General features: G+C 48.7%; 1 protein-coding gene across 2 annotated transcripts; it reads right to left on the bottom strand.

The window, feature by feature from the left end:
* Window positions 1–294: 294 nt before the first annotated feature.
* RPRD1B (regulation of nuclear pre-mRNA domain containing 1B) lies at window positions 295–26,433 on the bottom strand. Of its 2 annotated transcripts, none has more exons than XM_081917215.1 (7): window positions 26,201–26,433; window positions 20,393–20,522; window positions 19,112–19,245; window positions 15,651–15,763; window positions 14,985–15,111; window positions 13,797–13,972; window positions 295–2,210 (listed from the first exon to the last, which is right to left on the bottom strand). In XM_081917215.1, the coding sequence occupies exons 1-7, from the start codon at window positions 26,343–26,345 to the stop codon at window positions 2,061–2,063; spliced, it is 975 nt and encodes a 324-aa protein (XP_081773341.1). In that variant the 5' UTR covers window positions 26,346–26,433; the 3' UTR covers window positions 295–2,060. The 2 variants fall into 2 exon arrangements, with proteins under 2 accessions (XP_081773341.1, XP_081773342.1); XM_081917216.1 differs by having other exon boundaries at window positions 26,195–26,430.
* Window positions 26,434–26,633: the final 200 nt, after the last annotated feature.

The following is a 26,633-nucleotide window of genomic DNA, read 5'->3' as shown; positions in this document are numbered from 1 at the left end:
ACTGTTGAGCTTTATGGACCTCAAACATCCAGCTACATCAGAAACTGCTTCCAAACTAAATACCCTTGACTGAACACCCATATTTGGGAATTCCAGGATTTTCCAGAGGGGCAGCCAGATCAGTCTTAGGCAGCAAGAACAACAGAGTGTCACCCTTGTATCTGATGAAGTAGGCTCTATCCATAGAAAGCCAATAAATGTTACTTTCCAGGTGTCCAAAGACGCTGTTGTCCAAGCACAAGACTTTGAAACATACACGGTAGAGCCCACCAAAAAAAGAGGCACTCGCACCTGTTGAACGACACCCTCTTTATTCAAAAATATATTTATGAGACATTTCAGAATATACTGCTGCGAAAATGGCAGCCTATACCTCTAAATTTATTTCTAGATCGATTCATATACAGATTTAAGAAAATGTTTGGGGGGAAGAATGTGGATTTGATCTTGAGGGAAGATCTCGCACGGAGCACTGGGTCCCCAGCCAGACTCCTGCCCCTCCTTGACCCTTTAAAGCAAATCAAATTCACAGGATTTCAATGACGTTAAAAATAAAAAAAGGGGAACATGTGGATTGCCTAATCTGTGCTGTTGTGTCCAACCCTCTCCCCTCTGCCACAACCCCCCAGGGATTTCCCCATGACCCCCTGATCTATTTAGAGGGAAATACACTGCATGGAGGACTCTCCTGCCTCTGATAATGTAAAGCGCCATGATGCATGCTGATGTTTGTGGCTGGATTTGGCACATGCAAACACACACTGGAGATGCAGGACACTTGCAGGCCAAACGGAGGGCAGAGGGCTCTGGGGATACAGCAGGGTCCCAGGGGAGATAAGGGGGAAGCCCCCTCCTCTAAAGATCAGAGTGTGAGGGATGGCCCTTGTGGGCACTGGAATGAATTGGAGCTGGGAGGTTTGCTTTCCTTGTGGGGAAAGAACGGGAGACCCCAAAACAAAGGGAGAACAGCTGCTATCACTGCAAAAGAAGTCTGCCTACTCCAGATGTGCAAATATTCCTGCACTGCTTGTGTAGTGAAGGGAAAACATGAACAGGATTTTGACTAGGTTCTCCAGATGTTGGTGGACTCCCTGACTGATAGGCCCAATGATCACGGATGATGGGAGCTGGAGATCAACAGCATCCGCAGGGCAACAGATGCTCCCCATCCCTGAGACGGACCAGCAACGGGAACGAGACCACAGCTACACAACTCCCAGCTCCTTTAATGGACTTGACATGCCAACGGACTTTCCCTGGACGAAGTGGACACCTGCAACCTACTTGTAAGCTCAGCCCATCTGCTTACAGCACAGAAGAATTTTGACTGAGGTCTCAGAGCCTTCTTAAGAGGGTCACACATCCCAAGTGGGTGCCTCCTGAGAATTCCCATTGCGGGATGAAGATAAGGGAGCCTGAGTAAAACTGACATGTGCTGAATGAAAGACAAAGGGCAGCGCTGGTTGGAGGAGGAGGAGTTTTGCCTGGGCCATGCAACCTCCTTTTGGTCACCTGTGCGCTGCATGTCTCCACGCAGCCATGCCACGAGAGAGCAGGAGCCACGCCGCACTGAGATGCACCCGCAGAACGGAGGCCTCGGCCCCTGGACACAGCCACGCCGCATGCGCCCATGCCAGAGTTGTGAGGCCCAGAAAAACCAAGCTTGACACACACCAAACCAATTCGGAAACAATCCAGTTCTTTTTTTATATGAGGGGAAGGAGGGGGAGAGAGCAAAAGTGTGAATCAACTTTCTTTTGCCTAAAAAGCTCTCAGAAGACGACACACATGATTTGCACAGGCGGTGGTGGAAACTGGAGGTGCTAACGGGGGCAGCCAAAGAGAAACTGAATTTTCTGCCCAACACGAGGGCGCTTGCCCCCTTCCTTCCGAAAGCGAGCCATGCCTGCCCGTGCCACTGCAACAACATGTCCTGCGGAGGGTCATCCTATGTCCAGTCCTTCCTGTGTGAGAATGCGGTGGGAATTTCCGGTGTCCTGCTGGTAGTAACTGGAACTGTGGGTGGAGGGAGGGGAAGGGGAGAGCAGACACCCACGTGCCTAGTCAGTTGAGAAAAGGTCCCCAGCAGATGGCAAAGGCGCCAACCCGCCCGTCACGTTGGGCAGCAGCGACAAATCAGGAAGGCTCTGGATGTGAGATTTGAGCTCTTTGCGGACCTGAGTTACCCGAGCAAGCTTCTGTTTGTACTCCTGGGGGGACAAAGGGAAAAACAGAAAACACAAAGGAAAAAATGAATTAGACGATGTTCCTGTTTCCCAACCATCACCCCCGTCTTAGCTGCCGTCAAGAGTTGATTTGCAGCCTTCCCTGCTTTTGTTGCAACATAATGTGAATGTGATTGCCATTTATAGCCACGGGCAGAAATTCTACAGCTTCATCTCTGCGCTGGGCCAAGTGGAGCCACAGCAAGTATCAGACTAAGGAGCAGAAGAAACAGGGGGCGTAGCAGGAGGAAGAGGAAATCAGGAGGTGAAACACGAAATGGGCACTCCTTCAGGGCACAGCGGCAGGGACAAGGCAGGCAATCTGAGACATATATTGTTCGCACAACCCACTATGCTTTCTGGAATCAGACAGGGTTGGGCTGACCAAGACTGGGGGAATGGGTGGGACTGTGGGGTCTGCAGGGCCCTGAGCAAAGCGGTGGGTGAGGGGGCAGCGGAAGAGGCCCAAGGAGCTGATCTCATCTCGACCTTGGAAGTCCCGCTCAACCCACATGCAGCTCCCAGGGTCCATCTTACACAAAAAACAAGGGGACAATCCAGGCTGATTTCAACAGCATTTGTACATGGCTTAAATGCTTCTGAACAGTTTATGACCTGCCAAAAACACACACACATACGAGGGCTTTGTCACAGATGCACTAAAATGCAACGTGCATGTCCAGAATACAAAGTGTGGTTGAGAAGTGGCCTTTGGATAGTGTCAGGAAAGTCTTAATGCTGTCTAGTTTTCTATGTGTAAAAAAAAAAATCTTGTGCATCCAACCACAGGCCACACACAGGCTTAGCATTTAACCAAAAGCATTCTGGGGGTGGGGTACAGCTAAGAACTTCCATAATGCTGCCCCAAAATGCTTTCCCTGTGCCCTTGTTTTCCCCACTATCCAAACGCTTTCTGACCCAGCTGCTTCTGCCAGAAGAGGGTGCAGTGCAGTGGGAAACCCAACCTCCTGAGCCACAACCGTTGCTCTGCTTGGCTTTCTTGGCTAAAGGTCCAGGGGACCCTTGTCCCGCAGGAAGGATGAGGGTACTGACACACTGACTATTCCTTGGAACTGGGGGAGGAGAGTGTGCTGCAAGAGCTCTCCATCTCCAGGCCACCTCCCACCTTTCCCTCCTGCATCCAAGGGGGCTGGGCTAGGTGGCCCTTTGGGTTCATACAATTCTAGGATCCCGGCTTTACAGCAGGAATAATGCAAAAGCCCCACTTCTACTGGGGCCCGTGGTGTGCTCTTCTCCCCGTTTGCTGTGGGAACACTAAATACATTCAGCAACAGCGGCTGATGCACAGATATGGATTTCCTTTAACATGCTATTGCTAATCCCTGCAGGAGAGTGTCAGGCCACACCTTCATGGAGATCTATGTGAAGATGCACAGCAGTAGACGGGGCGACTGCAGAAGAGGCACCACAGGTTTCATCAGGCATAAAATAAATAGCTGGAGGTTCTCCGGCAAAGAGAGGGAGGGAGACACTGCCACAGCACCAGCTCAGGATGTGGCCCAGAAATGGGACTCCAGCAGCGAAGCATCAGGCAGCTCCTGGGCAATGAAGGCATTTGTTGTGGCAAGAGACTTCTTCATCACCTGCACCCACAAGTTGCACTGGGTTCAGGAAGCAGCAGGATGGGCGCCAAAGCTCTAATTCAGGATGGGAGCCAGAGCTCTAATTGGGATGAAGGGTGTGTTTCTGTTTAAACCCCTCAGCGCTGCCCTCCAGCTGTAGCCCTGCAAAAACCAGGAAGATTCGCAGTGGGAGGCAGGGAGAAAGAGAAGAGTCTGGCCTAATGCACAGCCAAGAAGGATACGTGAAAAAGGAAGAACAACATTTTCTTTCGAATAACACAAAGGTCCAGGAGGCAAGCAGAGCTAGTACTGGAAACAGACTCCCACCCATCTTCCGTACATGCAATGTGAGATAGGACCAGTGGTGGGGTTAAGCACCTGTGGGGTGCATGGGGCCATTCTATTCCCATGGGTGGCTGGGAGCACCCTGCGCCAGGCCCTGACCCAATTTGATATGAGAGCCACATTCAAACACCTCAAGGGCCATCACATGGAAGAAGGATCAAGCTTGTTTCCTCCTGCTCCAGAGGGGAGGGTCAGAACCAATGGATTCAAGTTACAAGAAAGGAGATTTCGACTGAACATCAATAACTTTCTTACAATAAGAACTGTTGGACTGTGGAACAAAGTCCCTCGGAAGCCTGCGCACCCTCCTCTACTGGAAGGCTTTAAAAGAGATCGGATGGCCATCTGCCAGGGATCCTTTAGGTGTGATTCTTGCACCGCAGCGGGTTGGACCAGATGATCCCTGTGGTTCCTTTGAGCTCTACAATTCTATGATTCTTTGCCCCTTTGGTATATACTCTGCCGAAGTCATTCCGGCTGTTTCCAAAAACATAGGCTGGAAGAGTGTGTTAACAGCTGAAGGACAAGCTCTCCTGCCTTGCCTAGGGGCGCAGACAGAAATGGGATTTTATCGTAGCTCAACATGCTCACAGACAGGAGGCTGACACAGCTGAGTCTACAGATAACTTCCTGCCAAGAATCTGCTGCTTGGAAATTGTAGTACATGGCTCTGAACGACAGTGATGGATGCGGCACTGGGAGAGCCAGGAGGGAGAGGGGGCTGCGGGCCAATCCTCGCTCTCCTGCACCCAAGAATGTGTGTGTGTGTGGGGGGGGGGTGTCTGTCAACCCACCATGCCAAGCCTGGGGGTCCTTCCCCATAACCAGTCGGAAGAGGGAGCCCACAACTACCAGGGAGGGCACATTCCCAGAAGGATGTTCTATTCCTCCAGGCCACTTTCTCCCCCCAAAGTAGGGCAGGGGAGCAGAACGGAGGGCTCAACAGGGAGGACAAGGGAGGTCCTTCCTAGAAGCCAGCGCTTCTTCATTCTCTCACCACCCAGGGCCATCTAGTCCAGCTCCCTGCAATGCAATGCATTCTCTCTTGGAAAAACACTCGACTGCATGCAAGTGTATATATCAGGCAGGTCCCTGATCCAGGCATCCTGCAAGAGGGTGAGCGTGCCCACGAGCAACAGGGAACATTTCAAGGTCCCCCACGCCTGCTCCCCAACTAATCAACAGCCGCAGTCCACTCCCCACGCTCAGGGGGCTTAGCTGACCCAAATCCTTCTCCCCTTTCAATTCTCACAGAGCTCTTTCAGGATTACATTTAATCCCAAAGAGGTGCCTGATGAGAAGGGACAGAGTGCTTAACCTTGAGAAAAATCTGTAAATGATCTTTCAAGCAACTGTGGTAAAAGAGAATCATCACTAGAGCAGCAGGGTAAAAATTATTTGTGCTGTAACACAACTGTCTGGAGAGGCACAAGGAAATTACCCAAAACTTATTTCATCTAGACCAGGCTTCTAAGGCGTGGTCCACAGGCCACTGGGCTTCATCCAGACCATCTGTGGCCTCTGGACTGTGCTTGAAGATGGGAGATGGGACATTCATCGCATTACATACTCATATTGTTTTTTAATTGTATTTCTTTGGTATTTTTATTGCTTCTTTTATTGCATCATGATTTGAAAACAATAGGCATTAGTTTGATTGTTAGTTTTATGGCACTGCAATTATTCCACATCATTCTATGGAGTAAAATACAATACACAATAAAAACAGCAATAAAAATGCAATTAAAAACCATGCTAGTACAGTGTATTACAATTGATATGACTGGCCAAAAAATCATTACGTGGTCCACCAAGACCCACAGCAATTGTGGGGCAGGGGGATTAAATCCCCTGATCTAGACTGGACAGAAAGCTGGTGGTGGACTTTCCTTCACTGGGAGGCTTTTCAACACAGTTTGGGTGGCCGTCTGCCAACGATCCTGCAGCTGATTCCTGCATTGCAGGGGGTTGGACTAGATGACCCTCTGGACCCCGCTCCCAGCTCTACAGTTCTATGATTCTGTGGCTCCCATGCATAAGCAGTGGCGGCACCGAGATTTCCAGCCATGCTCTCTCACCAGGCTTACTAACTGGAGTTCAGATGGCGAACAACAAGCCATCATAAATCTCTGGTGTTCAGCCCGTTAAGCAGTCAATGACCCCCTAAACCCAGTGCTAAAAATGGTTGGTCTGCATCCACAAGGGAGGCACATTACCCATAAAAGGAAACAGCCAAACCAAAGTAGTAAAGACTTGGCTGAACCAAAAAAACAACACAAAATATTAATAGGCCTAATTGAGGCCGGCTGTTCCTGACTTGCAGGGTTCAGACAGACAAAGTAAACACTCCGTGACTTATGCTCAATTCCCATCCCAGCTGAGATGAGGTTCAGGGAAATTCCTTCGGAAGATCCAGATGAGACACACTAAATCAGATTCACCATTCAACACGGGCAGGCTGAGCTATTAAAGGAAAAGGCATCCTTCGGGGCTGCTAACCTGCCACCGAACGTGTAGGGCAGAACTGGGATGCAGAGCAAGCAAGGCAGGGTGTGGGCAGGTGTGGGAGATGCTTGCTGGAAAAAGGGGTTCCACTCCCTGTCCACATTTCAAAGGCTGGAGCTGCAACAAAGAACTGCACACTTGCGGCTTTAGATGGTTGCCAAACACTGACTCAGCTGCTGGAGGGGAGCAAGCAACATTTTACTCTCTCTCTCTCTCTCTCTCTCTCTCTCTCTCTCTCTCTCTCTCTCTCCATAGTTTGCTACATCCATTATACCATATTTTTCACCCTATAGGACGCACTTTTCCCCCTCCAAAAATGAAGGGGAAATGTGTGTGCGTCCTATGGGGCGAATGCAGGCTATCCGCAAGCCGTGGGAGCCCGCGGGAGTCCCCCCCCCGGGCTCCCCCAGCTTGCGCAGAGCTGCCTGCATCCCGAAGCCCTGGCGCGCTGAGCGGTTGCGCCGGGGCTATGGGTAGCTCTGCGCAAGCTGCGGGATGGCTCCCCTGGCTTGCGCAGCGCTGCCTCTTATCCCAAAGCCCCGGTGCGCTCAGCAGTCGTGCCGGGGCTTCGGGTAGCTCTGCGCAAGCCGCGGGAGGGCTCCCATGGCTTGCGGAGAGCAGCCTGTTCTGGGGGCCCCAGCCTCGCGCTTGGGGAGGTGGAATAATTTTTTTTCTTTATTTCCCCCCCAAAAAACTAGGTGCGCCTTATGGGCCGGTGCGCCCTATGGGGCGAAAAATACGGTAGTTATCTTCTTTTATCTTAAATACTTGGACCTCCCCCACATCCCTTCATGGGTTCTTGTTTAGTCCTTGCTGAGCTGCATTTCCTTAGTTACACTCCTCTTCTGCTTGTTTTTAACTGCTGCTCATATGTCTAACTCTGCTTGGAATTTCATCTAATTATTGCATTTCTTTAAATATTCTCCAAAGTGTTCCCACTCCTCTCTTATATCTGTCTCATCCTGATTCCTTATCTTTGCAGTCAACACTGCTAATTCCGCATATTCTATTAACTTATTCTGACATTCTTCTTTTGTAAGACTATTTTTGTGCTTCCACTTTTGAGCATAAATTATTTTGGACGCTGCCGTTGTGTTTAGAAAGAGGCCAAGTACTTTCTTAGGTATTTCACCCTCTATAATATTCAATAGCAACATCTCTGGGGTTTTTTTGAGGAATGACAGCTTAAACATCTTTTTTAGTTCTGAATATATCATCTCCCAATACTTTGGCTTTCTTACAACCTTGCCACGTATGTATAAAAGGGAACTGACCAACTTTCAATCACACTTTGTTCCAGATACAGGTTTCCTTTTGATCTCAAAGCCACCCCAACCACCACCAAAAATAGGGGACCTGGGAGCCCAAGGTTTGGAGGAGAAGTACATTCATTTTAAGTAGTTGCCAGGTGTCACTGGGATCTCTTTGCTTGAAGCAGGGATGGGGAGCCTGGGATCCCCCAGGAAGCAGGGCCAGGGGTCAAGGAGGACGGGAGCCGCAATCCAGGCGAGGCTCAGAGTTCCCCCATCCCAGCCTTAAAGGGAGATACGCTGTGAGTGGCACCCATCCACTACAGAGCCAGGTCCTTGTATTAATTTACAGAGCCCCCAACAGCCTACATCCAGGGTACAGTGGTGCCTCGCAAGACGAAATGAATTCGTTCCGCAAGTCTTTTCGTCTTGCGATGTTTTTTGTCTTGCGAAGCACGGTCCGTCGCAACTGCACCTCTTCAAGCGGCTTTAGGAAAAAAGCGAACAAACTCACAAGACGTTTTCGTCTTGCGAAGCAAGCCCATAGGGAAATTCGTCTTGCGAAGCGACGCAAAAACCGAAAAACCCTTTCGTCTTGCGCGTTTTTCGAGGCATTCGTCTTGCGGGGCACCACTGTAGTAAATCAGGGACCATCTGAACCCTTTGACCCCACCTTGAGCACTGAGATCACCTGCTGCAGCGCTGCTGGTCATTCCCTGGGTTGATGAGGCTCACTTGATAACAAGGTATAGAGCCTGTATTTTTATAGTCGTACTTTGGTTGTTGAACGGAATCTGTTCCGGAAGTCCGTTCGACTTCTGAAAACATTCGACAACCAAGGTGCAGCTTCCGATTGGCTGCAGGAGCTTCTTGCACTCAAATCAGAAGCCACGGAAGCCGTGTTGGACATTTGGCTTCCAAAGAGTGTTTGCAAACCGGAACACTCACTTTCGGGTTTGCGGCGTTCAGGAGCCAAGACATTCCGACTAACAAGGCGTTCGGGATCCAACGTATTGTGAGCTGCCCAGAAATCTATGGATAACTGCTGGTATAAAAGTTTAATAAATACAGTGGTACCTCGGGTTACATACGCTTCAGGTTACAGACTCCGCTAACCCAGAAATAGTACCTCAGGTTAAGAACTTTGCTTCAGGGTAAGAACAGAAATTGTGCTCTGGCGGCGCGGCAGCAGCAGGAGGCCCCATTAGCTAAAGCGGTGCTTCAGATTAAGAACAGTTTCAGGTTAAGAACGGACCTCCGGAATGAATTGAGTACTTAACCCAAGGTACCACCAGAGGTATAATAATAATAATAAATTTAGGGTGTACCAGAAATTTGGCAGGCACCTTCTGTGCCAACTTTTGAACGCCTGCTGTAAACTATGCAGGCAATTAATACGACACCCCTTCTACAATGGTTAACTGATGTCTGCTTTTACCTTTTTGTGCTTTTATTGCTGTAAACCTCTTTGATATACCACACAGCAGTAGACAATTTTTTAAAAAATAAATGACTAAACAAACCTTTCCTGGCATCCTTGAAAACTGTTTACAAGGGCTGAAATGTCGTGCCTGTGCGTTATTACATTTTTAATTTTGTAAAAGAAAGAAGGAACAAAACGGAATATTGTAATAGGGAATGAAGAGTAGTAAGTAATAAAAGAGGGGACACCACAGATAGTTAAGTTGGTGTAAATCAATTATAAGGACGCAATCTGCCTGCTACTTTGCCATTCCAAAACTGAATGAGCAGGGCTCATCTTTCAATATCTTTGTCATGATAATTGTTGGCATGTTGCCTTCCTGCTGCACATTGGCTTTAACTGCAAAAAGAGTCGTCCAAGGTTTATTCAACCACTCTGCCCATTGGGAGTGCACTTCTTCTGAAACTGAGCAATGCAGAGTTTCACTGTTGTCAATAAGGTCTGTGATTGTGTTCCACATGTCAACTGTGAATTGCATCCTCCATATGCACACTGTGTCAAGGACAGACATCCTACCCTTTTTTGCATCTTTTCAACCCAAACCCACGGCTTCTGAAGGTGAAACTTGTCTCTTTATCCCCTAATGAAGATTAAAACTCAATACTTTTTCCTTTGCTCCAGAGTTAGCTCACTTGGCAATACGTCCTGGTTTGATTAATGCTTTGGTATGACAGAGCCCAGAAAGCGTGCCCTGAGCCCCCAGGCCCTGCTATTTCCAGTCCTTGGCCAACAGCCTGCAATGAGAAATCACTGGCATTCCATGTAAAGAATATTTAGTTGCAGGATCTGCCTTGACCGATGAGTGATTATGTTAGCAGCTTCTAAATTTGAACCCCAATGTTTAGATAGCCAGCTGCGATGCCAGAGAAAGGGATTAACTGTTTAATTACTTGGGTGAAAAATCACTTTGAGAACATGGAGCACCCCTGAAGATGCCTTATTTGATCAGAGCACGGCAGACTTTTCCTGACTTAGCAAAATAAATCCCAATTTAGATTTGCCAGAGGGGAGCCAAATTTCTCCTCCCAGCTCATTCCAGAAAGTTTTTGGCCTTTCAACGCACTTTTTCTGAGAACGAGGGGTTGGCTTTCCTGCAGTAGAGACCTTGTGCCGTAAGAGGGCAAAACAAAGCAAACAGGGCATTACCCGGGAGAAACCTATACCAAGGATGTTTTGCCAGAGTGCTTGAAACACACCAAGTTGTACATTTACGCCACCCTTTGCAATCCTCCTAGGTCAGGTCCCAGAAAAGCAGCAAGAGATGTAGCTGGGGGATTCCTTTATACTGAAGTCAGTATGCTAATAATCTTACATGCATCAATCAACGTTGTATTTTGGCAGCAGTGGTATTACCAGTGCCCTGAGCCACCACAAACCCATTTCTAAGGAACAATCCTGCTCCTTAACACATGCAGAATAGGGTATACCAGACTTGGGAGGTCCCAAGGACCCAAAAGGCTTAGGACTTCAAGGAGAACTGCTTCCCCTTACGAAGTGTCTCACAGGGTGAAAATGTGAATGGCAGCCTTGCTCAATTCACTGGCAAAGAGGTGAGCTTATGACTCTAGCACAAGTGCATCAGTTGCACTGCTGGGCCAGCCACGACTCCTTGAACCGTAGGGGTGTTTTGCTCACATCAGGGACAAAGCGGCACGTTTTAAAACCACAAGCTGCTCCCCCTCTTATAGTAGATTTCATCAGCCAACAGCCTCAAGAAGAGCTGCAGAGCAAGCTCGCCTGTGACATCTGCAACAACATGTACAAGTTCAAGAAAAGAGCCAAGAGAAAGTGGCACTCTGAAAAGCAAGGGCGACATGCAGCTTTCGAGGCGACAACACCGGCCCCGTGGCAGGACAAGAGGCTGCCATTGGGACAACCTGCTTAGCACTCGCTGTCTCCTTCTGGACAGCTCTGCACTCAGCAGCAACTCACGTTCCGCCCAAGAACAGCTGCTCCTAACAGTCAGCCCTGACAGCCACAGGAAGCCCTTAATGTGCTAGCCAGGGGCAACGCAACAGATGGCAGAGTGACATACAAGCAGAATCATTAATTATGTTCCCGTCATAATCCCGGGGTGCAGAGCAGAACATGCCGCCCTGCTGAAAATGGTACATTGCAGATAAATGGCTCTCCACCCGGCTCATGCGCTCTCTTCCAGTGCCTTTTAGATGCTGCCGAGCTCCAGCCTGCTGCCAAAGCCATATTTGTCAGCTGTTTCCTTTGCTCCCAAGTCAAGCGGCTTTTTACGAAACTGCTTTTATCATCTGCCCACATGCGTGGTTGCACGTCAGGTCAACAGCAATTCAAAAGGGCTTCAGCTGAACTCGCAAGATGGCAGCAGGCGGCGAGGGTGGAAAAGCTGAGCACAGCAGATCAAGTGAACCAAGAAGAGGAAAGTTACTGGCAAAGTGCAAGTTGGGGGACTCTGATAATACTGGGGAACTGACCTGGACTTAACGCCAGAGCAACCCAGAACTCAAATTTCCTTCGAGGAAGATCATGTTTCAGGAGTTCCTTCCTCCAAGTGAAGTACAGTGGTACCTCGGGTTAAGTACTTAATTCATTCTGGAGGTCCTTTCTTAACCTGAAACTGTTCTTAACCTGAAGCACCACTTTAGCTAATGGGTCCTCCTGCTGCCACCGTGCCACCGCCACACGATTTCTGTTCTCATCCTGAAGCAAAGTTCTTAACCCGGGGTACTGTTTCTGGATTGGCGGAGTCTATAACCTGAAGCTTCTGTAACCTGAAGGTGTCTGTAACCCAAGGTACCACTTTATCATGTTTTTAACATTAACTATTAAAACGTGGTATGCTATCTTTCTCTCCCCCAGAGGAGCACAGAATGCCTTCCATCAACAGCCCTATCTGGACAGGGAAAGCCTAACCTCTGGTGCACATGCTCATGTGACCTCGAAAGTTACATTGCTGAAATAAACTATATATGGGACTGCCTTTGAATCGGAGAATCGTAGAGTTGGAAGGGACCCCAAGAGTCATGTAGTTCAAGACTGTTTCAAATTTGCAGCTGGAACAGGCACGATGGTCTGAGCATATAGCTTCATACATCTGTATTTATCAGCTACGATTTTGTTTCTGGGGTCAATTCAAAGTGCTGATAAGCCATATACGGCTCAGGAGGCCAGTATCTCAAGGACTGCCTCTCCCCACATGAACCAACCCAGGCACTGCATTCGTCATCTGAGGCCTTCCTTCTCCATGCGCCTGACCCAAGGGGGGAGGTGACAAGAGGGTGGCCACACTGATGGACCTTTTCGGTGGTGGCCCCGTCTGTGGAATGCCCTTCTCTAGGGAGTCTCACCTGGTGCCATCATTGTCTATTTCAAAGCAAAAACCATTTTCATTTACCCAGCAGGCCTTTAGGTCTTAACTGGGAGGGCAACTAGTCATATCTGTGGCCTGTTTTCAGGTGAGGTAGGAAGGAAGTATTCCTTAAATATATATGTATTTCTGGATAAGCACTTTAGGTATTCTTTTATCACTGCTTTTATATTTGACTATAGTGTTCCTGTTATTTTTATTATGTCGGACATACAAAGACACTTTTACGTATAAAGCAAATAAACAAAAGAAGGCGAAGAAGAGTTTGAATTTGATATCCCGCGTTATCACTACCCGAAGGAGTCTCAAAGCGGCTCACATTCTCCTCTCCCTTCCTCCCTCACAACAAACACTCTGTGAGGTGAGAGGGGCTGAGAGACTTCAGAGAAGTGTGACTAGCGCAAGGTCACCCAGCAGCTGCATGTGGAGGAGAGGGGAATCGAACCCGGTTCACCAGGTTACGAGTCCACCGCTCTTAACCGCTACACCACACTGGCTCTCAGTGTGTTGGTCCAAGTATGGGTGGGGCCTGCAAGTGCCACCTAAAACAGTCTCATGTGTTGTCGTCTTGCACTCTCCCAGCAGTCCTACTTTCCGGCCATATTGCACAGGGAAGGTCTACCTGCAACCACCACCCACACAAACACGAATATCACGCAATGGTATTCAGGGCTGCTGGTGGGGGTTCTACGTATGTTCAAGCAAATGCAGGTTGGAAGACCTATCCCGATCTTCCCCGCACCACATGGGAAGGCGCATGCCCTTGCCCACACTTTGAGACCATTCTTGTGTTCAGGCCAATGTCTGAACATTCCTGGAGTCACATTTCCCGTCACATTCTCCTGCCCTCAGTGCACACACCTGGAGAGGCCACAGTCCCCAGCTTCATGCCCATGGGGTGGTGGAGGAGACACAGGTGTGACTGCTTCAGCTGTGACTGTGCAAACCACATGGCCATTATTGGAAATGTGGATTAAAGCAACCCCAGAAGCCAGGGCTGACTCGAGGAACTGACACTTCTAAGAAAGGACACTGCTCGGCATCTATCGGAGGAACGCTACTCACTTCTAGCTTTTTCTCCTTCTCCGTCAGCACGTCCTTCTGGTTCTGGGTGTACTCAATCAACATGCGTGCCAGCTGGCGCCGGTCTTCCAGCTCTGCTGCCAGTCGCCCATTGTACTCCGCTAGTAGCAAACACGCCTCGTCCACAGTCTTTGAAAGACGCTCGGCAGCCTCTTTGTCTAGGCACAAAGGTGGCAAATAATCGACAGTGACTGTGTGCAAAAGCCTTTGTGTGGGTGACAAAAAGCAGCTCATCTGGGGTGAATTCCAATCAAGTGTGGATTTCACAAGGACCAGCAAGCAACACACTTCTTTAAGCACTGGCAGAGGAAGACAAGTGCAGCTAGCCCAAAGTGTCCTTTCTTTTTCTGGAAGGCCAAGAGGTCAGGGTTAGGGCTGGCTGGCTGCAGGTGATCCAGGAAGCAGAACAGCACATCTGCAGGGAGGGGTGGTCCCACAGCCGCTTTGTCAGCGCCCAAGGTTAGCAAGCTGCTAAGGCCTGAGCAGGCCGCTTTAGAGGACTTGGGGAAGAACACCTGTTGAACTGATAGCTGCAGTGCCACCCTCTGCAAAAGCAGTGCTGAACTGAAACTGTGTTGGCTCTCTTCTGATGAGCACAGACAGCGAACTCTACTGCTAAATGCCTGATTCAGCTCCCCCTGGGCCCTACTGTGAAGAGAGCTGTGCTACCACAGTTGCCTTGGGAGTGCAGCTCCTATGCATCAGGTGCTCTGCCTAGATCTCCACCCAGCAGCACACACTGCAAAAGTGGCATCCTTTCCTCCACTGTGAGACACTGTAAGCAGTGATGGAGGAGGTCATCGAGGGCCAGAGAGGAACAGAAATGAACAAATGTGTCCTGGGCCTCTCACATGGTCAGTTAAAGCAGCGGTCTCTGCGCACAATCTGCAGGGCTCCCTTTACAAGGCAATGATCCCCTTCAGTGAGGAACGTGTCAAATGCTCTTGCCACACAAACAGCAGCACGCAGGGCTTGGCATGTGGCCCAACAGAGTCCAAGCCACATTGGAACAGAACAAAAAGGGAAAAGGCAGGTTCATGTTCCTCTTTTGGCATCTGAGGGTGAAGGAAACCCTTAAAAACAAGCTAGTCTCCTTGGGCAGTTTCCAGGTGCAGGAACAGAGTTGTGTCCTGCCTTTTGCATCCAAGGGTTGGCACTTGAGAGCCTCACCTGTAATCTTCTCCAAGAGTGACACGTCCTGAACCTCCTGGGGAAGAGAAGCAATTTTCTGCCGCACTGTGGCATCTCCCGAAGCCGCGTTTTCCAGATCTTGCAGGGCTTTGATCAAGTCCTCAGTCTGCGCAATTGAGACATAAAGAGACTGCCATGATCACTTTCCCAGCGCATGTAGCCATCACCACCCTGCTTCTAACTTCTTATTCTAACACAAGTCTTGCTTTTCGAAAGCTCTCGCTCCCCACCCCTTGGTCAACAAGCCACCCTCAAAACCAAACTACAATCACAGAATATTTGAACCCCCATTTCTGGGCCACAGAACAGACAGCAGAGCAGGAAATCTGAGTTTAATGAACTTCCTGGAATCATCTACCGCCATATATAAATTAGATCACACCATGCTGGGTATAATATACTGTCATGCTTTGGGCAATTTGTTTTATTTTGCTTTGACTGCAGCAATTTTATGGAATAATATTTGTTTTATGTTCCGTTTTACTATGTTCCATGTTCTTCCTTGAGTCGTGAGGGCGTGTTTCTGAGCAAATAAACAGAACAACACTGGTCCTCCTATTGCATTTGCTAATGGCGCCACCATGTGGCTCTCTCTTTAGAATCCAGGACCTTTATCTCTCTCAATCCTTGGCCTTCCAGACATACCAGAAGAGGCCCAGCGTTGGGGTCCTGCGGGGAGTAGCTCCCGGGATAATCGTCATCTTCTTCTTCTTGTATCTGCTGAAATGTTCGTTTCAGTGACTTTTTCTCCTCTGTAACTGAGAAAAGACACAGAGAGACAGTCACATCCTGTAAGGAGACATTGTTCCAGTGGTACCTTTTGAAAAGCGTGTGTATATGTGTGATAAAACCTAAACTGCTTTGAAGGTCAAAGTCTGATCAGGTTCATCTTTTAAAAAGTAAAGAAAAAGTTAGCTCTAAAAGCTTAAAGCAGAAGCCAACCTCACCTGCCACAGTGTCCCATAGATCAGGTTGAGGAACAAGCCTCCTGCCTTCAGGGTTGTGAGAAAGATAAAAGGGAAACCACAGAGGCCTCCATTTCCCCTCATTTCAATTCTGCACTGCTTGGGGCAGCTTTTGGGAGCTTGCACAACTGGTGATGGGTGGCATTCTTTGCCACTGGTTTAAAGGTTCTGGAAGAATCAGGAAGGTGTGAACAACTGAAGACTGACATATCATTAGGCCACACTCCAGAATTTTCCATATTTTGTATACATCATCTTATCATGAATTTTACTTCCTTTTTTTTTAAAAAAAGGAAAACCCACCCCACAAATTGCCAAAGATAAATAGAACACTGCAGATATAGAAGGAACCTGCAGTAACCTGGGGAGGCAGGCACCAAGGTAGAAAGACAAAAGGCTTCCCCATTCCCCGTAGCAGATCCTTCTCAGGCTGAATTGCTGGGCGATCTCAAGGTGGCGCTGTTGGATTCCTGTGTCTTCTTCCTCTGCAGACCAGACAAGGAAAGAGCTCCGGGATGCCAGAAACCCCTCCCATCTAAGGTAGAGAATCTGAGAATCCTCCGGAAAAACAATCTCTCAAAGGACCTGTTGATGGCATTTTACGATTGTACTGTTGGGAGTGTATTAACTTATGGTCTGTGTGTGTGGTTTGGGAACTGCACGGTCAGGGGAAAAACAATGCTGTCCAGGGTTGTAAAGACTGCGGAGAGAATAATTGGGTGCACTCTTCCCACCTTGGATCAAATCTATGCTTCCAGGTGCTATAAGAAAGCTGCAGAGATAGTGCAGGATAGTGCGCACCCTGGAAATGATCTCTTTCAGTTTCTGCCTTCTGGAAGAAGGTACAGGGTTATACAGACTAGGAAGGATTAGCCACCTGAGAATAAAGATTATTGTATCGTATCGTATCGTAGAGGAGGACAGCATGCAGAGGCTTTTCAGAAAACATTTTGGGAGGCTGGGTATCCCCTGGTTCTTTTCCCCTTCTCTTTCCTTTTTTTGGACAGAACTCCAGGTTTGCCCAATATCAGTCCTCCTCCTCCTTGCATACAGAACTATCGGCATGTTTTTGCAGGTGGGAACCTGGGCACAGATGGTGAAGAGTTGGAGGGCAAGGGATGTTTGGCATGTCCTCAGCAATCACGCCTGGAAGGGGAGCAGCATCTGGCAGCACCAGGAGAAAGACGAAGCACAAGCTGGTCAGAAAGCATTTGCTGCCGCCATCGACAAAGGGGTCAGGTGTTTCTGGCTGGCTTCCAGGGTGCAAATTAAACCCTCCTGAAGCTGGAGGGCTCCTCTTCTTTGCCAAGCCAGATCTTCCGACCAAGAACTCGAGGAAAGCCAGCTGTGCTGAGGGCACTCTGTCCCAAACACCCCTTTCAAGTGCCATTACATTGAAAAACAGAGCAGTAAAGCTCATAAGGAAAGGGTAAACCATCTGAGAGCAGATGAAGCTGCCTCATATGCGACTTCATGGGGCAGGGGAGGGAAATGCTTTGGGCAACTGCATGCTGACACTTGCGTTCCTATCACAGGAGTAAACATGTCAGATTGTAAATCAAATGCGACAACGTAACCTCCTGCTCCAGTCCCAGGATGACAGTTGAATGGTGCCAATTTAGTGAAGGATGAATGAACGATGGGGGAAAGTGCCCAGTGGCCAAACTAGTCACGATTGGCTCAAAAGCTACTCTGTTTATAGAAATTTGCCTAGACTTTGGGCTTAACCCAGCCTTCTCTGTAACCCAATTGGGGGAAGTCACTACAAGGAACCATGGAGACCTGCGGCACTGCCAAATAATCATTAACAGACAGTTATTTAGAACGTGGTGACTGCCACTACGGCTACTGCGATAGCAAACATGTTAAGAACAACTACAGTGCCTTCATTCCCATAACAAGACGAGCTTCAGAGGGTAGAATGGTCTTTAGGAACCTTGTGATTTGGGGAGCAGCCAGAACTCAGCAGCAAAGCATAAGCTCTGCATGTAGAAGGTTGGCTGCCCAATTCCCAGTGCCTCCAGTTAGAAAAGGAGTGGATAATCTTTGGCCCTCCATATACTGTTAGAGTTCATCTCTCTTCCATTCCAGAGCAGGTCTGGGATGTTGATGGGAGTTGCAGTCCAGCAACCTCCTTATCCGAGTTAAAAGGATCAGATGGCAGCTGATGGAAAAGACCTCTGTCTGAGGGCCTGAAGAGATGCCGATAGTCAGGAGAAAATGCAGGGGTAGACGCACAACTACAGTGGTACCTTGGTTCTCGAACAGCCTAGTTCATGAACTTAGAACCTGAACATTGCAAACCCGGAAGTGAGTGTTCTGGTTCTCGATTTTTGGGGGGAAGTCAAACGTGTCCTGAGCTTCCGTTTTTAGTGTTGCACTTCTGTTTTTAAAGAGATCGTGCTGACTGGGCCGGTGAGGAGAAGCATCCCGGCAGCGTTCAGCAGCTCAGCCGCTTTGGTGAGAGAGAGATCAAGAAAGAAAGAGATCGAAAGATCGCACTGACTGGGGAGGTGGGGAGAAGCATTTTAGGGGTAGTTTTTCAACAGCCAGGAACGGATTAATCCGTTTTGCATTACTTTCTATGGGAAAGCGCACCTTGGTTTTGGAATGTTTTGGTTTTGGAACAGAATTCTGGACTGGATTAAGATCGAGAACCAAGATACCACTGTAATATGATCTAGTACAAGGCAACTTCCTATGTCTCACTCTGGCTGTTGCCTGCCAGGGCTTAGAAGCGCCCCTGGGATGATGGACCCTGCTCCACAAACATAACTTACAGAGATGCTGGAGGGACAGGATACAATAAGTGTCTACACAGTGCAGATGTGAAGACTGTCATCAGTTCAGTTCCAACCAAGCAGGAGACCTTGAGCACAGGTACCTTGAATTCAAATGGCCATGAACCACAGCTGGGGATCCTGTGGCCCTCCAGATGTTTTTCAACTCCCATCTGCCCCAGTCAGCATGGCCAAATGACCTGGGATGATGAAGGTTCTCGTCCAACAACATCTAAAGGTCCCCAGGTTCCCCACCACTGCCATAAACACACCTTTCTTCGCTCCTTAGCAAGCTACCTTTTCAAAGTGGCTTGATCAGAGTCAAGGGTGTTTCGAAAAAGCAAATACTTTTTTTTTTTACCTTTGGGTTGGGGGCTATTGGAGTCTTCCAAAGACAGTTTCAACTGCTGTATGAACTCGCTGCCATACACACTCCTCTCTTGCCAGATGTTCAGCAATCGTTCCAAGGGCTTTTTGCAGCCCTCATCTGCCTCTCTGGAGGGTCAGAAATTCAGAACGTCAGAAAGGGGAGAACACACACTAGGGGGGAAAGTGGTAGAGGGTGTCCACTCCATTCCTTCCCTCCCACATAAAATGTTTAAGGAGAGACACAATCAGAGACAAAACAGGGATGAAACTGAGCTAAACCCATCAGGCTTCCCAAGTAAGGTGTTCACCAGCATGCTAGCCACTTATATCAATAGGCACACAAATTTGAAATATGCAATTTCAAAGTAAAAGGAATACTTAGTCATCAGCAACACATCCAGTTAAGTATAGAGTTATCCAGAACACACTTGCTCACTTATTCATCTGTGTGCTCTAGATATAATCAGTTTGCAGACTAAGGTCTTCTCTAAATAGCACCACAGCCTTTAAGTAGCTGATAACATACAGTGTGCCAAGAAATGACACGTAGCTGCTCATTTGTAGCTTGCCCCACAGTGAGAGAACAGTCAGTCAATGACAGATGGAGCGAGCCAAGCAGAAAGGCAATCTGGTGGAAAAAATCTGATAAATCCATAGCATTTGAGAAGCTGACCTCACTTAAAATGGTGTTCAGACAGAGCAAAGGCACGTGGAATAACTAGCAATTGCACAAGGCTGCCAACTGGGGGTCTGAAGGAAACAAGCTGAAATTTCTGCAGGGAATACTCCAAGTGGTAATGTGTTTGCCACAGTTATAACTCTTCAAATAACAGATCAAAGGAAAGTTAGATTTGCTGAAATCTGAAAAGAACACTTCTGCAGCGCAGAATGATCAAATACAGTGTGTCCAGCTCAATCCCAAAGGGAGCAAAGCAAGCGTGCCTTAAGGAAGCCCCTTGTAGTACAGTAGGGGTAGAGCCTGCAGGCCTACTGCTCATGTTTCAGCTGCAGAGAGCAAACCCTTCCCCCCAATCCTAATGCAGGTCTTCACCTGCTGAAGGACAACATGGAGGGAGACAGTCTACCTTCTCCCGGCCGGGGGGGGGGGGGAGTTCCAGAGTCTAGGAGCAGCTACCGAGAAGGCCCTTTTCCATATCCCCCCAGGGTGTGCCTATGAGGGTGGTGGGACCGAAGAAAGGACCTCCCTTGAAGATCTGTTTTCGTTAACAAGTAGCACATTGCAGTAATCCAGCCTAGAGGTTGCTATACATACCTGGCAACGTGTGAAAAAGCATCCACCAGAACCGATTCAAATTCCCTTGTAAACTCAGGCCCCTTCCTTTTACTGTTCTGGATGACGTCATTAGCCAAGTATAGGAAAGTCAGTTTCCTACTTGACTTTGCTAGGAAAATAGAAGAGGGAAAAAAATATCTGTATAGCATGTTTAGCTCTCAAGTCACCCATCCTTTTCATTCAGTCTCACAGCCACCCTCGAGGTCGACATCACAAACAGAAGCCAAATTCTCATTTCATGCCCCCTTCTTTAAAGCCAGCAGCGGATCTACACTTAACCAGAGCAGAGCTGCAGAAGCACAACAAGGAAAGACGTCTTGTGGCAACTGAAAGACCCAACAGATGGTTTATTGTGGCGTCAGCTTCCACAGGCTAGTATATATTTCATTTCATGCAAGGTGACCTCCCAAGCTGGCTTGCTTTGTTCTTGAAGATTCCCGTGGTTAGCCACAGTAACGCCATGCTTTCAAGACAAAACAGCTCTCAATTAGCCTGTTTCAAGTCAGATGGGTGGCTTACAAAATGAAACAAATCTTGTTTTATTGCATTTTATCTTGTATTTTTATTGCTTACATTTATTGTTTAAATTATTTTAAACGCAGCATTAAATAATAAGGCACAACCAGAAACAAATCAAAGGAAACAAGCAAATTTAAAAACATTAAAAGCTTAATAAAATCTTAATGTCCTTTGCAAAAAGGAACTAGACCAGGGGTCAGCAACCTAAGGCCCATGGGCCACAAAGGGCCCATGGGGGTCGCTTAACTGGTTCATGGACCCCCACCGCCCGCTGGGTCGGCTCCTGTGCGCCGTGCTAAACCAGCATGGAGCAGAGCAGGGACCGCCTTCTGCAACGTTGGCTGGCTTCCCATTGGCTGCAGGAAGCTCCTGCCAGCCTATGGGAAGTTGCACATGCCTCCTCCGCACTGGAAATAGCGTTTGCACATGTGTGCATGTGCACTATGGCCCACCGCGGCGTCTGCAGGACCATGAACCGGCCCAAGCCACAAAAACTTTGCCGACCCCTGAACTAGACCAAGCACTGTGGACTGTTCAGGAAAACAGTGTGTGTATCTGAAGAAGTGTGCATGCACACGAAAGCTCATACCAAGAACTAACTTAGTTGGTCTTTAAGGTGCTACTGGAAGGAATTTTTTTTGTTCAGGAAAAGGCATTCCACAACAGAGAGGCCACTGCTGAAGAGGCTCTTTCAGCTACTCATAATCCCCTGCTGAGCCTCACTTGCTGGGAGCATTCAAAGAAAGGCATCCGATTTTGAGCTCAGGGTCTGGGTAGGAAAGCACCAGGTAAACTAGGCCCAGGCATGGACTTGCCCTTCCCAGATGCCCTGCTCATCCCTGCCCAAATACAAAAGGAGTCACTCTCTATTGAGAAACCATGCCAACCCCTATGGCATGGTGTGGTGTCTAAATTAACAAATTTCATAGAATTCTGCTGCCCTTGGAAAAGACTTAGGTTCCCAGACTTGAAGAGAAAGGAAGTCTGGAGAGTTGAAGGGAAGAAAAAAGAAAACAGCTACCAAAAAGGCACTTCTTTGCACCATCAGCACTTGCAGCTGGTGCTCATTCTAATTACAATATTCCAAGAAGAGTTGTGTGAACTGCTTGGCTGCACTGAGCTGTTTCAGTGGTAATTATTTCAATATCAAAGCCAATAAATATGACTTATTTGTAGAAATCCTTAAAAACAAGCAAGCAAGTGGCATTGACAAGAATGAACTCATCGGTAATCACGGTGAAGGCTTGGGGAAAGAGGCAGCCCCAGAAAACAATGTTGATGCTGACAGGCTGTGCGATTCTACGATATCTTTCATCCAAGCATGCCCTATATTGCTCAAACCTGACAGGCCACAATATCAAAGCTAAGCTTTTAAAAAACAACAGCAGCCTGGTAGCCTCGTACCAAATTAAGAGAACACAGATGAGGGGCAGTGGCGGGAGGGGCTTATTCACACCCTACAGATGCTTGCAGGGGTCAGGAACGTACCCCCCTCCCACCGCAAATCTGTTGTTCCCTGTATTTCCTTTTTATCTGTTCTGAAGATAAAAGTTCAACGTCATTGCAGTGAGCCACACACACGGCTTCTTTGCACCATGCGTTCAATAGGTTCCACTCAATGCAAACTGGCTCATTTGAGTCAAAATACAGAAACTGCTTGGCATCCTAACCAAGGAAGGGCAGTTAACAAATTGACTATCAAAAATGCATGCCACAGAGCATCAAATTGACTCAAAAAAATACATGCCACAGCACGTCAGAGCAGCAGTAGCACAGTCTTTATTGCAAGTCTTCTGCCCTCCCCAATTCAAAGCATGACAATTTCATTAGCGTTCAGAATAGTTCATTAAGTTCAGAGTGTCTATAGCGGTAAGTGCCTGGCATCAACCAGCACATTTTAAACTCCCCAAAAATAAAAGTACACCTTAGACTCCTAACAGAGCTTTCTAACTGTAGAAGCAAGGCATCACCCTAAGGTGATGTGACCTGGTACCGCCGGGTGCTGGAGGGGTAGGGGGAGATGGGGGCAGACCAAGTGAGTGCCACACTCCTGGAAGGGCACCAGCTACGGAGACCCCATTTAGGAGTGAAACCAGGTATCTTTCTCTTACTTTACCAACTGAGGGATCACTACATGCTAACAGTCAGCTCAAATGTTATTTGCAAATCGTATATTTTTAGAACCAGCAGGACAGGATCAAGAACAAACACTTGGCCCTTGAAGCTGAATACTGAACAATAGACTATACTGTGCACCAGAGAACAGACAACCCAGGCTATTCAGAGCAATTCAAGAACTGCACAATTTAGTTTTCTGAAGATGTTCTGAGCCAATGTGTAGCTTGCCCCTGTTGACTTTGACCCTAACAGGCCTGCAATTTTTAAACCCTCCCTTTCCCATACCAGGTTCACCCAGCACTAAGCAAAGAGTGCCTTTTGACACATGCCTCTCCACCAAGACACACAATCAATTCATTACACTATCAAGGCTGGAAGAATAGCTTTCTTATGAGGGGGTAAAGCTGAGCTCAGCACCTGCCATTAGAAAAACAGCCACAATGTAAGTTCTTAATTCCTCAAACACATCCTTTGTCAAGGCCCTGTGTTGGGCAGATACGAAGAAGCTGAACAACTCAGCAGGTGATAAATTAGTACACTTTTTGTCAAAACTGAAGCTTGAGGAACAGAAGAATCATACAAGGACCAGTCCCAGTGGGAGTTCCACAGGCAGAAAGTCTGAACCTTCCCTGATCAAAGCTGTGAAGACCACATCATCAGCTCTTATGCTCAGGTTCTCCAAGCTAATCTTCAGCTCAAGCCGCCAATGAGAGGGGTGGTGTAAGAGCCTGCAAATTAAGTTGCATTACAAATTACAAGTTGGGATGTTAAGCGATAACAAGCCAACAGCCCAAGTTCTGCAGGGATCCCCAGCTCCTAAATGCTGCCCTGCAGAAGCAAACAGAATTTTTATTATTTATTGAATTTATTTACCACCCTATACCCAGGGGTCTCAGGGTGGTTCACAGAAGACACCCAGCTTCTGTTACCACCCACCCACCTTATCTCAATGACACAGGAACCTGAAAAAAAGGCCTCAGTAGAAGATATTAACATCCAGGCAGGTTGATCATCTGGAGAACCAGATTAAGGTTTTTAAAGTATTCATGGCCTCTTTTGATGTGGCAGAAGGACCTGTCTTTTAATTGTACAGGTGTGTTTACTGTAATTGATTTTTAATATTTCTATGTATTAGTAAGTACCTGGGCACCTGGGCCAAAAGCCATGTAGGGCTTTCAGAATCAAAACCCACACTTTGTATTGGAATCAAGTGAAGCCCTTTCACAACTGGCAAGATATGATCCCAGTGGACTGCTCCCAGTTAAAATCCCAGCAGCTGCATTCTGAACGTGTTACAGCTCCCCAAGTGTCTTCAAGAGCAGCTCCACATACAGCACATATTAACAGCATGGAGTAATGGTTCCCAGAGCTACCTTCTGATACCAGCCCTGCAAGTGGGAGTGGAACCTCCACACTTCCAGCTCCCAACTCACACAGCTGTTGCACAAAGAGGTTGGGAACAACGGGATCTGGAGAGCCTCCATAGGCCTCCCAACAACCCAGCCCTGCTCTGGAAGGCTCTCCTACAACACACCCTTCCAGGACAGCACATAGTGCTCCGGTTAGGCGACTGTTCAGCCATGCTGGCATTCCCTAAACTAATTCAGTCTTTCGGAGGACTGGGCACTCTTATCACACGACTGTTCAACCATGCTGGCATCTCACACATCCTTTCTAAAGAGGGGGCACGGTGCTCTGGATATGCCACGCTTGCACACCCACCCACCCCACTTGTGTGCTCTTTCCCATGAGGAGGCATGCTGCTCTGATTACATGACTGTTCAGCCATGCTGGTGGCCACAAGAACCAACTCCTAGGAGCTGAGGTCCCATAACATATTTAAGGGGGGCAAAGTTGGTAGGCATTGCTATTCGAATGGTGTTTGTGCTGTGTTGTTCCAGGAATTTATGTACGGGGGGGGGTGCCCCTCCAGCAGATATCATGCACATGCAGCCCACCACCAAAATCAGCACAATGGCTTTTGTGATTTGTCCCCACAAAACACTTCAACAGTTTCTTCCTATCTATTCAAAGGGCTTCTGCTGCACAATACCAAGTGTAAGAATTCACTGATAAATGTATCTGTATACTGGCTCACTGGGACAACTTCAGAAATTCCTAGACATGTGAGCTCAGCTACTCAGCAGCCCCTCTGCCTGAGTGATAATCCCTGGCATCCTGATACCTGAGTGCCAGACAGGTAGCCATTCCAGAAATAACAAACCCAGATGAAGACAAAAGGGTGTGATGAACTTGGCTGGGAAACAGGGAAATGTAAATACCTTTTTTTCTTAAAGGTGATGGGTGTTTGGTGGAGGGCAAGGGGAACCATGGGGCAGGGTCCAGGATGCTCAGATTACTGCCACCAGACCTCCCCTTTCATGATGTAACCGTGATGTAACCGTGATGTAGTTTGGGGGGGTGTAACATGGGGATTAGCAGCTAATAAAAGTTTGGGGGCTCTTTTGTTCTGGGCTTCCATCTTGTTCCACCTGGTGGCAGGTGGGAGTCCTGTTGCGAGAGTCTTCAATAAAGACCAAGCCTCCTGGCTGCTGTTTTGATCTGGGATTCCTGGCTGGTGTCCTTGTTTTTCTTGTCCAAGGGAGCCCTCAGATTTCTCCGTTAACAGTGTTATGTGATCAATTATTGGTACCCCTACTGGCAACTTGTGTGCTCTTTCCCAGGAGGGGGGCACGCTGCTCTGATTACATAACTGTTCAGCCATGCTGGAGGCCACAAGAACCAACTCCTAGGAGCTGAGGTCCCATAACATATTTGAGGGGGGCAAAGTTGGTAGGCATTGGAATTCGAGTGGTGTTTGTGCTCTGTGTTGTTGCAGGAATTTATGTACATAGCAATTTATGTTGTGTGATCAATTATTGGTGCCCTTGCTGGCAACACACCCACCCACCCACCCCCTTCTCTGGTTACACAAGGGCTCAGCCATGCTGGCCCCCTGCTTCCACCCTCTCTCTCCCCCCCCAGGAGGGGGCGTGGCCTTCCCTTTTACGCGACTGTTGGGCCATGCTGCCCCCCCTCACTGCACAAAAGGAGGGTCCCGGGGGAGGGAGACCGAGCGACCCCCGCCCCGGCCTCCGCTCTCTCCCGCGCCCCCCGGCGCCCCGCCGCCTCCCTCCTCCTCACCCTTACGGAGCTCTCGGTGCCAGACGGTGACGATGGGCCCGGCGTGCTTCCGGTGGTGGATGAGCCACAGGCTCAGCGTCTGGACGCTCTGCTGGGAGTTGCTCAGCTCCGACAGCTTCCGCTCCAGCGCCGACTCCGAGAACGAGGACATGGCGCGCCCGGCGGCGGCGGAGGAGGAGGAGAGGAGCTCCGCCCGGCCCGGCCTGGCGCGGCCTCGCTGGAGCGGCCCGGCCCCGCCGCCCTCCCGCCCGCCCGCCCGGCCTCACAGACGACCAACCGCCGACACAAAATGGCCGCGCGCCCTTTCACCCCGGCGCCGCGCGAGGGTCAGAGGGCGGCATGCTACGGGGGGCCAAGGGGGACAAACCACCCAGGAGGCGCGAGAGAACGCCGCCCGCTCCTGCTGCTGCTGCTTCGGCCGGACAAGCGGCGCCAAGTC

This window comes from Podarcis melisellensis (genome assembly GCF_964234715.1).
Source record: "Podarcis melisellensis genome assembly, chromosome: 6".
NCBI lineage: Eukaryota > Metazoa > Chordata > Lepidosauria > Squamata > Lacertidae > Podarcis > Podarcis melisellensis.
Note: the sequence above shows the minus strand (reverse complement) of the source record. Positions and strands in the feature narration are given on the sequence as shown.